This window comes from Rutidosis leptorrhynchoides, chromosome 3, assembly GCF_046630445.1.
Source record: "Rutidosis leptorrhynchoides isolate AG116_Rl617_1_P2 chromosome 3, CSIRO_AGI_Rlap_v1, whole genome shotgun sequence".
NCBI classification, from domain to species: Eukaryota; Viridiplantae; Streptophyta; class Magnoliopsida; order Asterales; family Asteraceae; genus Rutidosis; species Rutidosis leptorrhynchoides.
In genome coordinates, this window is record NC_092335.1 from 15,504,069 (window position 1) to 15,516,300 (window position 12,232).

A 12,232-nucleotide genomic window follows, 5' to 3' on the forward strand; every position below is an offset into this window, starting at 1 on the left:
AAGTTTACAGCTTTTATTCGTGGGGTTACATTTTCACCCCCTCGATTTTGACATTTTCTTTATATTTGTCAAATAAAATTTGTATTCTTTATATAAACATCCTCAAGTAAAAATTTTATCTTCCCTTTAAAAGCCACCCCTATATTCTCTAGCATTTTCCGTACATCAAATAATTATAATAACTAGTTCGAATCCGGCCCGCGCGATGCTGCAGGGCTTTCGGCCTGCGTATTCATATTTAACGTAGCTTTATTTATTTACAAAAGGGAAAACGGCCCATGTGTTAAGCGTCGTTGTAGATGTCGTTGCATTTAGCGTTTTTTAAAAACTGTCCATTTCGAACGTAGTTAGTTTCGTCTTGTCCATAAAAAAATTTCGAGTCTAATTGTCATGTCGAAAAAATTTAACTCGCGGCGAGCATGAAGATACGGGCTGTCGTTGTGTTTAGCGTTTTTTAAAAAGTGTCCGTTTTGAACGTAGTTATTTTCGTTTTGTTCATAAAATTATTTCGAGTATGACGTTGCTGTCGAAAAAATTTAACTCGCGGCGAGCAGGAAGATACGGGCTGTCGTTGTGTTTAGCGTTTTTTAAGAAGTGTCCATTTCGAACGTAGTTAGTTTCGTTTTGTTAATAAAAATATTTCGAGTTTAACTGTGTGGTCGGTGAAATTTAACTAGCAGTGAGGAAGAAGATACGGGCTGTCGAAGCGTTTGGGTGGAGGTTTAATATTAAGTTTGAGAATTTATGTTTTACCCCCTGTACTTTAGTGTATTTTTTGTAAGTTGATTATAGTTGAGGGGGTGTTTTGGTATTTTTGGGTTTGAGTTTAAAGGGTTGTCGTTTGATAAAGGTGGGAGTGGACACACCGCCACACATCCCACCTTTTTTAATAATGTAGGGGGTAATTTTAGTAATATAGGGGGTAATATATCGAGAAAACAGAATCTGATAGCGTGGGATGGTCTCGTCTCTACTACTAGGACCTAACTTCACAAACCCTGCATCGAATTGTTCTCCGGTTCGGTGAACCCGACCTCACTTCCGTTCTCGCTGCTTCCCCTTCCAAGGTCTTTCTAATTTCAACAAATATAATTGTATTTTAAGTAATGTTGTAACATATACATACAATACAATTAGAGTTTATTATTTATATTAGGGCTAAGTTTTAGAAAGTAGTAACACAAGTTTCAATTTTGCAAGTAAAAAGGTAACATGAAATTAGTTTTAAATTTCTAATGCAGGTAATCAAATTTCTGAATCTTATTTTACATTTTAGTTGAAAGAGTCGAATTTCTACACCTTTTTGTTTATATAGTTTTAGTTACAGTCCTCTTAACGTGCCAAATGAACTTGCATTACCTACATCAAGCTTTCTTGAAAATTTCACTGCCTGTTTATGAAATTTGCTCTATTTTTTATTTTTTTTTGCGCTTTTTCATTTGCACTATAGGTGTTGAGAGCAGATGTTGAGCTTAAATTCTACAGTAGATAGAATTACTATTAACCGGCATGGATCTGCATTGTTGTTAGAAAGATCAAATGGCTTGCGCGTTATGTATCTCTATGGACGTTCTTTTTCGAAAGATACTGCTTTTATTTGCAGGTGATTTTGTATAAACTCTGTGTTTTAGTATTACGTAATTTTGTTCCAAAATTCGCTTATGATGTAAATATCAATCAAACATCTTGCAGGACGGTTTCTGTTGGGTCAGATCTTTATTTTAATACGAAGAATGCTATAAGGACGTTGAAAGTTTCAAGGCACCCTTATAGTGATACTCACCTTGAAATTTTATCATCTGATTCAGTTTTGAGGTGCGACATTGTTTAAATGAAGGTACCTCTGTAATTTAATGGAACAATTCGAGGGTTATGAGGTTTATTGTTTTGCATTATGTATGCTTTATGATATGTCATCGGCTCTTGAACAATCAAAGCAGGAGTATTATTTGCAGCCAGTTGAACGTAGAAGATCAAGGAATGCTTCATCAGCATGCCCTGTTGACTTTTCCTTTGGTGGTGATCATTTGTGGGATCGGTTCAGTGTATGTTGACTGTATTCTTTATTGTAGAATGTCGATGTGTGTTTGTTTATACTTTATATTGATTGCTTTAGGATTGATGTATGTTCATAAAAGCTGCAAGTAATGCTGACCTGACAATTTCTTGGTTAGAAGCTACATTTCCTGAGTTGGCTCGGCAAGTGGCAGAAGGATGGAATCAACCTGCATTAAAAGCTCATTCTTATGCTTTATTTGATGCATCTGTTGTATCTTAGCCTTCTCAGGTATCCCTTTTAATGTTCATGTGGAAAATGGGTGGGTCACGCGGTTGGGTTATGACTTATGATTCCAAAGGTACCCTTTTGGTACTGGTCCAAACGGGCCAGGCCAAGTTGACCTGAAACACCTCATGTCCAAGATATCGAGCATCCGTGCCTCAAAAGTGTTCACGAAAATATGTAATTTTATTAATAATGTAATAATTTTGTTATGCAAGCGAGGTTTGACCCAATGACTCATTTCCACTATAAGCTAGTTATTCCGTAACAATGTATCTTATTTCGACAAAAATGTAACCCAATCCATTCATATTAGTAAATGGGTCGACATTGCTACCTGTACCCTAACTTTTAATACTTTCTTGATGGCCTATATTATATATGTAAAATAGATTAAACGGATAAGGTTATCCCATACCTGAGAAAATACATTCCGTTCATGATGGATGCCCCTTTTTAATAAGTTAGTTAGGACTTGCCTGCATCTCCCCATTCAATAGGCTAAGCAGTTAGCACCTTGCCGGTCTTGGTTTTGTCTCAGCAGAGTGCGTGGATGGAGGTCGGGGACGGTGCCCCTTCCTCTATAGGTACTACGGCTTAGCCCAAACTTTAAGACTGATTTGGGCTAAGCAAGTTTATACGCCTTCACAGCCCCTACTTCAATTAAGGTAAGCTTTCATTTATTAGTGCATGGAGATTGACCCCGCTCTTAGCCTGAGCTTGCTGGCTAGCTCTATTAGGTTGGTGTTGGGTTAGCCCTTTGCATGTAGTTTCCTTTCTCTCCTTCTCTTTTAGGGCTCGCTTCTCTCATCTCTAGTTTGAAGGGTGGTTTGAGTAGTGATACATTTAATATCTTCCTTTTACAAATCAGAAAAATGGAATAGATGATGATATGAGAGCTCCAACTGTTCAATTGGTTAAAAAGTTTACTGAGAAACAAGAAAACTTGGAGAACCAAATAGATCATGCAATTCAAACTCGCGTTCTCTTGGAAGAGCGATTGTTAAACCTAACAACTTGTAAATATAAATGATAGTGACATGAAATTATGGCCTTTTAAGTTGACTTTCGTGTTGTATTTTTTGTTTTGAAATGTATACAGCTAAAAAAATCAACAATTTGTATAAAGTTATATTCCTGGGTTTGCATCAGAATGTTATTTTACATTAATTAACATCTTAACAACAAAAAGCCAAAAGATATTACATCTACCAATCATACTTTTTAATCCACTGATTCTTGATATCATAAAACCAAAAACCATTGGTGCGCACCTCCCATATACAATACTTATCAACCTGTCCAACACAGCCAAATTCCAAATCATTATTAAAAATAGTAACATCTTTCTCTCTTGATTCCCATTTGAAATGGCATACATACATTCGGTCCATATATACGCTGAATTTGGTTGATTGACCCGGTTGAAGCGTATGGTCATCAACGCAATCTATAGCATTACACCTAAAGTTGAGATCTTTTAGATCCTTGTCGTTGATATGAACAACGTGGTTTTGCTTGGATGCCGATAACTGTGTTTCGGCAAAGCAACGCGATAGTGCCATAAGGAAGAGTAACACAACATGATATCTCATGGACTTATCCATCTTTTTAGTTTACAAGCTGACACGAGCCCGTGAGTTTCATGTTTTGGTTATATATAGGAATTAGGATATTGGATTATATTTTTTTTTTATATATATAACATAACATATAATATAATATAATCAATAAATAAATATTATACGAGTATTATATTGTATATTAATATTATATTATATTATTAGATTACATTGCATTACATTAGTGTTGTACATCTTGCATTTAAAGTTATTCTATGTATTTATTAATTACTTAAAAAAGTGTGTAATGGTTGATAGTAAAATGTGATGGGTTAGTGATGAGAAGAAATGGTGATATGTCACTAATGTGACAATGTGTTAACATGTAGAAGGACGTCATAGTTGAAAATACTCTTACACTACACTACATTACACTTACATAATACTACATTACACTAAATTATACCGTACCATTACCATACTATATTATATATTATACTATTTTTGCCATAAAATTTGTACGATTAAGAACAATTAATTTGTACAAGGAAGAAAGGAAAGTTAACAATAGAATTGATTTTTATTTTTATTTTCAAATAAATATATGAAAATGTATAATAAATGTTTTCTCAATATATATATATATATATATATATATATATATATATATATATATATATATATATATATATATATATATATATAGGGGCAGGATCAATGGGGAAGTAACCAATCGGGGGGAAGCGGGGGGAAGCAAATTTTTTTTTTTTTTTGTTTTTTTTGAATTTTTTTTCCGGCATCAAGATCACACGAAAATATGAACATTTAGAAGAGACACTTCGTGATGAATGTTATTATTTAGGCGGGAAAACGATCGACAAAAATAACATTCAAGATAATATTGTTCGTGAAGAATATGAACGTTTTTTTTTCATGTTTTGTGAAGTAAAATTTAGCCCGATTTAGAGTTTAGGGTTTAGGGTTTAGGGTTTTGGGTTTATTTCATAAACCCAAAACACCAAACCCTAAACCCTAAACCCTAAACTCTAAACCGTTCGTGTTAAAAACTCAATCTAAATCCTATATCTAAACCCTAAACCCTAAATTTCTAAACCCTAATATCTAAACCCTATAAACCCTAATATCTAAACCCTAATATCTAAACCCCAATAGCTAAAACCTCAAAATACGCTCGAAAGACACGATAATTGTTATATATTACTTCTTCGAGCGTTTTCCCGCCAAAATAAAAACATTTATCACAAAGTGTCTCTACTAAATGTTCATATTTTCATCTCATCTATAATGTTCGTGAACAAAGTTTTTTCAAAAAACGAAAAGAAAAAAAAAGTTTTTGCTTCCCCCCGAATGGTTACTTTCCTCTTGATCCTACCACTATATATATATATATATATATATATATATATATATATATATATATATATATATATATATATATATATATATATATATATATATATATATATATATATATAATATATAATATATAGGGCAGGATGAATGGGGAAGTAACCAATCGGGGGGAAGCATAAATTTTTTTTTCGTTTTTTTTGGAATTTTTTTTTTCCGGCATCAAGATCACACGAAAATATGAACATTTAGAAGAGACACTTCGTGATGAATGTTATTATTTAGGCGGGAAAACGATCGACAAAAATAACATTCAAGATAATATTGTTCGTGAAGAATATGAACGTTTTTTTTTCATGTTTTGTGAAGTAAAATTTAGCCCGATTTAGAGTTTAGGGTTTAGGGTTTGGTGTTTTGGGTTTATTCCATAAACCCAAAACACCAAACCCTAAATCCTAAACCCTAAACTCTAAACAGTTCGTGTTAAAAACTCAATCTAAATCCTAAATCTAAACCCTAAATCTAAACCCTAAACCCTAAAACGGGGCCGAGACGGGGTCGAAACGGATGTTGACTAATGTTGACTTTTATATATAAATATATATTTACACATATTTTAGAGCTAAAAAACCTTCGTTGACAAGTTTGTACCTATAATTGATATTAGCATTAATATAATACAAAATGAAATACTAAACTAAGTCAATTTTGATTGATTTGACCGACTTATGACCGATTTTAACAGAATTTTTGACTTTTGTTCGGCGTTGCCCAATTTTTCCTGCATTTGACCCGACTTTTGACCGTTGACCGGCTTATAAGAAAACGGGACGGGGTCGAAACGGTTTAGTCACCAAAACGTCGCAACGGACGCCATTTACAACGGTGTTTATGCATTTGTGTTGCTTTATTCAATAGATATCCAATATGTACGAAAACTATTCGCTATCGTAATTTCAACACTTCCGCACCAAAACGCACACTTTCGCACAAAACACGAAGACCACACCTAGTGATGTTCAAAACGTAGTAACAATACAGTATTAGTCGACCGGATTAACCACATGTAATAATTTGAGACAAAGGGTGAACATAAAACCGAACTATTTAATCATACATTCATTCATTGATGCCTTTCAGAAAGAAAAAAAAAAATTTAATCATACATTCAATATAATTAATCTCAACATTGAAAACTAGAAATTAACATATATGAATTGACCAATCGCACTTTTTAATCCATTGATTTTTGTTATTATGAAACCAGAAGCCATCTTTTCTCACTTCCCACATACAATCTTTATCAAACTCTCCAACACATTCATCATCTATACTATCACTGAAAATGGTAACCGTTTTTTCTTTTGATTGCCATTTGAAATGACCATAATAAAGTTGGTCCCTAGCGACGGTAAAATTAGTTTCGTGACCCGGTTGAAGCGGCGCACAGTCTTTCACTTCATCTGGAGTTTCATACCACAAGCCCAGATTTTCGATATCCCTGTCTTTAATATAGACGATGTGATTTGCCTTGGATGCCGAAACCAGTGAACTGGCCAAGCAACATGATATTCCCATAAAAAAGAGCAACAAACCAAGATACATCACGGACTTGTTCATATTTGTATATAACAATTTTTTAGGTTTATTTACATAAGCTTTTGAGTTTCATGTTTGTTATATAGAGGAGCTTGGTGTCCAATCCAATCCAAATAAAGTTATAAATGATGTAATATATTGGCTTTAACTACAACATTGATTATTATTTTACCAATAATTACACCATTAATATGCTATTTTTTTCACATTGATTGAATTGTAGCTCACCTGGTAATAATCTGCCTCTTTTAACGAGAGGTCAGAAGTTCGACTCCGCTGGACTGCAATATTGCACTCAATATTATCCCTAACCTGAAGATATCCACCCACGGGCAGTAATTGGGGCGGGTTATGCAACTACAGGAGATGAACGCATGAGTGATTAAGTCCCCTGGGTGATCCCAAACCGATGTCCAAATAAAATATGCTATTTTTTTCTATACTACTTCATAACACGTGACATCGAACAATTACACTAGTAGCCAGACGACTAATCGGTAAACAATTACATTAGTTCGACGTATTCAAACATTCTAGTGAAACCATAAAACAAAGCAACACAAAATCTTCAAGAAAGTAACAACATCCTTCATCAAAACAATTTAGATAAACTAACACATAATTGCAGCGGAATCATCCGATCGAGTAAACCATTTTCTCGGAGAGATCGGTACCGACAGCTGTCACATATTTATCCAACTGAGTTTCCAAGTAGTTCCTTTCATTCGGTCCAAAAGCTTGTCGAATATCCTTCAAAATAACAAACAAAATTAGTGTTTTACAATCATTTGCAATGGCATAAAAGTTTTATGTGTATAAAACTTATCTATTGTATACCTTATATTTAAGATTCATTCCCTTCAAACCAATGACAACATTGCTGACATCATTTCGCATTTCTGCAGGTGTCAAACTACTGGTTTCTGGTCCTGACTCGTCATCAGAGTCTTCATAAGCAAGTTCAGACATTTCTTCATCCGCATCAACACGAATATCATTTGATCCATCTGGAAACGGGTCGTCTTGTTCTATTTGATTTTCAATGGCCTTAGGTGACGAGCCCAACTCATTCATTAAGGTGGCAAAATCAGATAGTACAACATACGGTTTCAAATCCAGTAGCTTCTTTGCAATATCAAAAGAAACCCACCTACAAGTACAGATTGACCCGTTTAGCAAAAAAAGAACTGACCTGTTTTCATCTTGAGCAATAAACAGGGACTTACTGGTAACGAAGAGGGCATAGAAGCTCGGATGGATGATACGCTGCTTTGTATCTCATCTTGTTGCACGAGTGAATATAGTAACCAAGATAATAATACTGCAAGCTAGGACTTTGACATTCTTTGACCCAATTTATTTCTTGTAACGCTGAGTACTTACCAAGTGATAAAAAGGCAAGATCAGGGTCCCAAAACAAATACTTACTAGATAAACATTTAGGAAGAATATCGATCACGCCAACTGCAACTAACTTCCCATCTATCAAATACTGTTGGTGAAAAGAACCAAATCCACAAGATGGAGCATTAACATCTCCACTTGAGGGAATATAAATTAACGGACTGTCAATTAAAAACCGCTTGTATGAACTTTCAGTTACATGATCAGGTGTATCATTATGCACTTTAATTTGGTATCTTCTGTATAACGCATACTCTTCTCTATCAAAACACGACCTTTTTAAACGAATCTCGAGAGACCGTTTCTCGGGATGATAATTTGATGAACTCGTTTTGCTACCACTGCTTGTGGAAGGGACTTTTGAAACCGCAGGTTGTGTTTCGCTAGAATAGAAATTGATATGACCATTGCATGCTTTTATAGATAAAACAATAGGTGATGGTAAATTATGTAAACGGGTCGATAGCATCTCTGCAACAGAATTTGGGTTTTTTTCTGTTACAAAAGTTTTATTGGCTCGTTTTATAGCAGCAGCAATTTGAAAGGAGATATTGCTGGTATATAAAAGATCTTGAGCTTCTTCAGCTTGTAGTTTCCTCTTTGTTGGTGCAACCCGTTTGACAGAAGCTTTAGGGAACTGAATGTCATTAGGAAGTTCACCCTTTTGAGTGCATTCGAGTACTGCTGAATCAATTTCATCCGATAAATATTGCATCGCCTTGTCAATGCTGTTCGTCTGGGGCCCGGTTTGTACTGAATCGACAGTGTTACTATTGGAAAGGCGGTTTGTATTGTTTGATGTCTCATTTTGTTCATCTGATTTCTTAACATTCAATGAACCTTCTAGAAACCTGCAAGTAAGTTAATTACTGCATATCATAATGCAATCAAGCTATTTCTTAAAGTGCTGAAAAATATGATACGAGTACAAAAGGAAGCAATGCAGCACTAATTCATTGGCATTGTTGTTTCAGAAAGAAAAGGAATAATAATTAAAATATTATAACAAGGGAGACATGAAGGCACCTCTGCATTCGTTTAGATACTCGAACCTGCTCTTTCGAGGGAACAAAATCACTTGCCTTTAAACGAATTGTATAAGATGGACAACATGTCTTTTCCATATCAGGTTTGTAAAGAAAACAACCAGATCTTCTCCAACCTCTGTCAAGAAGAGCTATCAAAAGAACGAAACATATTATGGTATATATGTTAGACTTCCTTGTTATAAGATAAAAAAAATAAAAAAGGATTTAACTTTTCTGGAATAACCACTACAACGCACGCGCCCACACACATACACTGACCTTGGTAGTCATAAACAGTCAAACTGTGCGCCCGTAAACCTGCAAGGTAATGAAATTGGAAGTTTACATGAAAAATATGCACTTAGATCTTTCTACTTATATTCTACCTACAGGTATAAATCTCTTCAATGTTAGTAATTAAGATGTTAAGTAGCCAACTATATAAATATTAAAAAGCAATCATGGCCACCTACGGACTACGATTCGTAGCTTGCATTGATCGGTGAATTGGAATGAGAAATGAGGAACTATATTTTGTTGTGATAACAAAAGAGATTCTTTTGTTAAATCATTTGATGTATTTGATGCGAAAACATGGGATTCCTCCACCAAAAATGTTCCCTAAATGCAAGTTATACTGATTGAGAGCAGAACATAACTTAATTTCAACATTTAATTAAACTAATAAGATAAAAGCCACACATCAACACTCATGCCTAGATAATTAGGTATTTCTGGTGTGTTTACTGTTGGAGTGGTGAAGAAGATCGAAACAAAAGAAGAATATGCTGATTTCTGATTCTTGCGACCATAGGAGGGTGACTCGCGGTCACCAAGTTCCTTTCGCGACAGGATAAAAGTGAGCTATGGTCGCGAAAAGCTCATCAGAAGATCAGTTAGCTTGGAAGTCAAAAGTTGCGACCATAACTTTTCTATCGCGGTCGCGAAGTGGGTCCTGACGGGAGAAAATTCTAGAAACGAGTTTTTCTTGCTCGTTAAGTTGTTTCCTTGTATTGTTTTGCCTATATAAACACCCTAATGTAACCCATACAATGTATCACGAAAATTATCAATAAAATCTCTCTAGTTTGGTCCGTGGATTAAGGTAATCAATCCGTTGATTACATATAACCACGTTAAATCTTCGCGTTCTTGTTTTCTTTATTTTTGTCTTCGTTTATCTATTGTCGGTGGGTGATTTCTGCAAATCACTCTTATTGTTGGGTCCAATAATCCTAACATTTCCATTAATGATCGAATCGAATAGTACGGTTCACAAAAATATATAAATCCCTAGAACAAAAGATTTAACAATTTTATAAAACTATGAACGAAAGTCTAATCGGATAATTGAACAACTAACCGTGAGTAATACTGGTGTTGGAACCAGATTTACAATAACCGCAAGAGCTTCTCCGGCGACCGACATCAACTACGACGCTTTCGCCTTTATTACCAAAATTATTATTGTTGATGTTACTACTACTGCTGCTGCTGCTAGCTTCGTTCCTGGTCTTCTTATCCGCCATAATTACACAATAATTTCAAAATTTATCATCCTAGTTGACGATTAAGGTCGGCAATCGTGGCAGTTGGTCACCGGAAACTTGGATAGGAAAATAAAATGATCGGCGATGATGATGATGGGATGAAATAGAAATAGGTCATTCGATTAACCATAGATCGTCAAGCCACTATTTTTAACAGAGATCCACTCAAATATTTGAAAGTACTAAACAAAACAGGTTAGCCGGAAGAAACGAGGCGGAGCTGGAGCTTATTTTTAAAGTTGTTACTTAGAGCTTATTAATTTTTAGAAGTGTTTGATAAACTTATTATTTTTAAAGTTGTTAGTTGGAGCTTATTAATTTTTAGAAGTATTTGATAAATTAGCTTGAGTATTTTTTCAAGTTCATAAGTTTTATTTTTTTTTAATAAGCTACTACAAGTAGCTTATTTTTTAAGAGCTTATGATTTTCATAAGCTCTACTTGTTATGTCTACCAAACAAAATTTATGACTTTGAGCTTATTAAAATCATAAGCGAATACCTGTTGAACCGGTAAAGCTAATTATTTAACATTTTTTTTCATTTTATATGACTACCAATAAATCATATACATTCAGTTTAGTTTCGATGTAGACTATATACTTTGAGTTTTTGTTCCGATGTATCGCCGACATGTCATGACTACTTAGAAGTTACGTCATCAGTTGTTTTCGTTGCAGGTAAAAAAAAAGTATAGTGATTTATATTGGTACATTTTTTGATAGTATATAGTCGACACTGAAACACAAATGAGTAACTGGTGACATCTGGACATTTGAGAAAGTATGTAGCCTATGTGTACCTTTAACCCTAAATAATATCTTAATCAATTTTATCTTAGAATTTATTAAAAAAGTTTCTCATTAAAAATAATTTTGTGTATAAAAATAAAAAGTGGTATAATTGGATGGTTGGTAATAGAGATGTTAATGGATACCCGATTCAGTGGATATTCACCCGATTCACCTGATTTATCGTGGATATGAACGAGCTAAATGGATATGAATACAAAAATGGATAAGCCAAAATAGCTATGAATATAAATATGAATGAAAAGTTTCATCCATGTATAAACCCGCTTTCACCCGAAATAACTAAATATATAAATTTATAACTAGAATTAATATCATTTATGTAGTGTTATTTCATTAATTATATTTTTTTTCTTTATAATTAAAAATATAAATGTTTTCTAATATTTTGTTTTGTTTAAATCATTAAATATAATTATTGTACTTTGATGGTTTAAATGTGATTCCATGTAATTAAAAAGTAAGCAACTTACAACTTGCATTAATCAACTTAGCATTAGTATTAGTATTAGTATTAGTATTAGCATTAGCATTAGCATTAGCACTAGTATTAACACTAGTACTAGTATTAGTACTAGTACTAGCAGTGTTGTAAAAAACCCGATTACTCGCTGATTAATATCCGAT

The 12,232-nt window shown here is 34.0% G+C and overlaps 1 protein-coding gene across 1 annotated transcript; it reads right to left on the reverse strand.

Annotated features, from left to right (window-relative positions):
• Positions 1–7,244: 7,244 nt before the first annotated feature.
• On the reverse strand, positions 7,245–10,984 carry LOC139895773 (arginyl-tRNA--protein transferase 1-like). The gene is made up of 6 exons (XM_071878309.1): positions 10,609–10,984; positions 9,525–9,563; positions 9,244–9,394; positions 8,040–9,068; positions 7,651–7,963; positions 7,245–7,563 (listed from the first exon to the last, which is right to left on the reverse strand). Exons 1-6 carry the CDS (start codon positions 10,772–10,774, stop codon positions 7,447–7,449), a joined length of 1,815 nt encoding a protein of 604 aa, XP_071734410.1. The 5' UTR covers positions 10,775–10,984; the 3' UTR covers positions 7,245–7,446.
• Positions 10,985–12,232: the final 1,248 nt, after the last annotated feature.

What these genes read in the sequence shown, in the direction of transcription:
- LOC139895773 (XM_071878309.1), bottom strand. Translation starts at nt 10,774, where the DNA reads ATGGCGGATAAGAAGACCAGGAACGAAGCTAGCAGCAGCAGCAGTAGT. An exon ending in GTATCTAAACGAATGCAGAG is followed by an intron (nt 9,069 to 9,243) that starts GTGCCTTCATGT and finishes ACTTACTTGCAG; the next exon opens with GTTTCTAGAAGGTTCATTGA. An exon ending in CTATGCCCTCTTCGTTACCA is followed by an intron (nt 7,964 to 8,039) that starts GTAAGTCCCTGT and finishes CTGTACTTGTAG; the next exon opens with GTGGGTTTCTTTTGATATTG.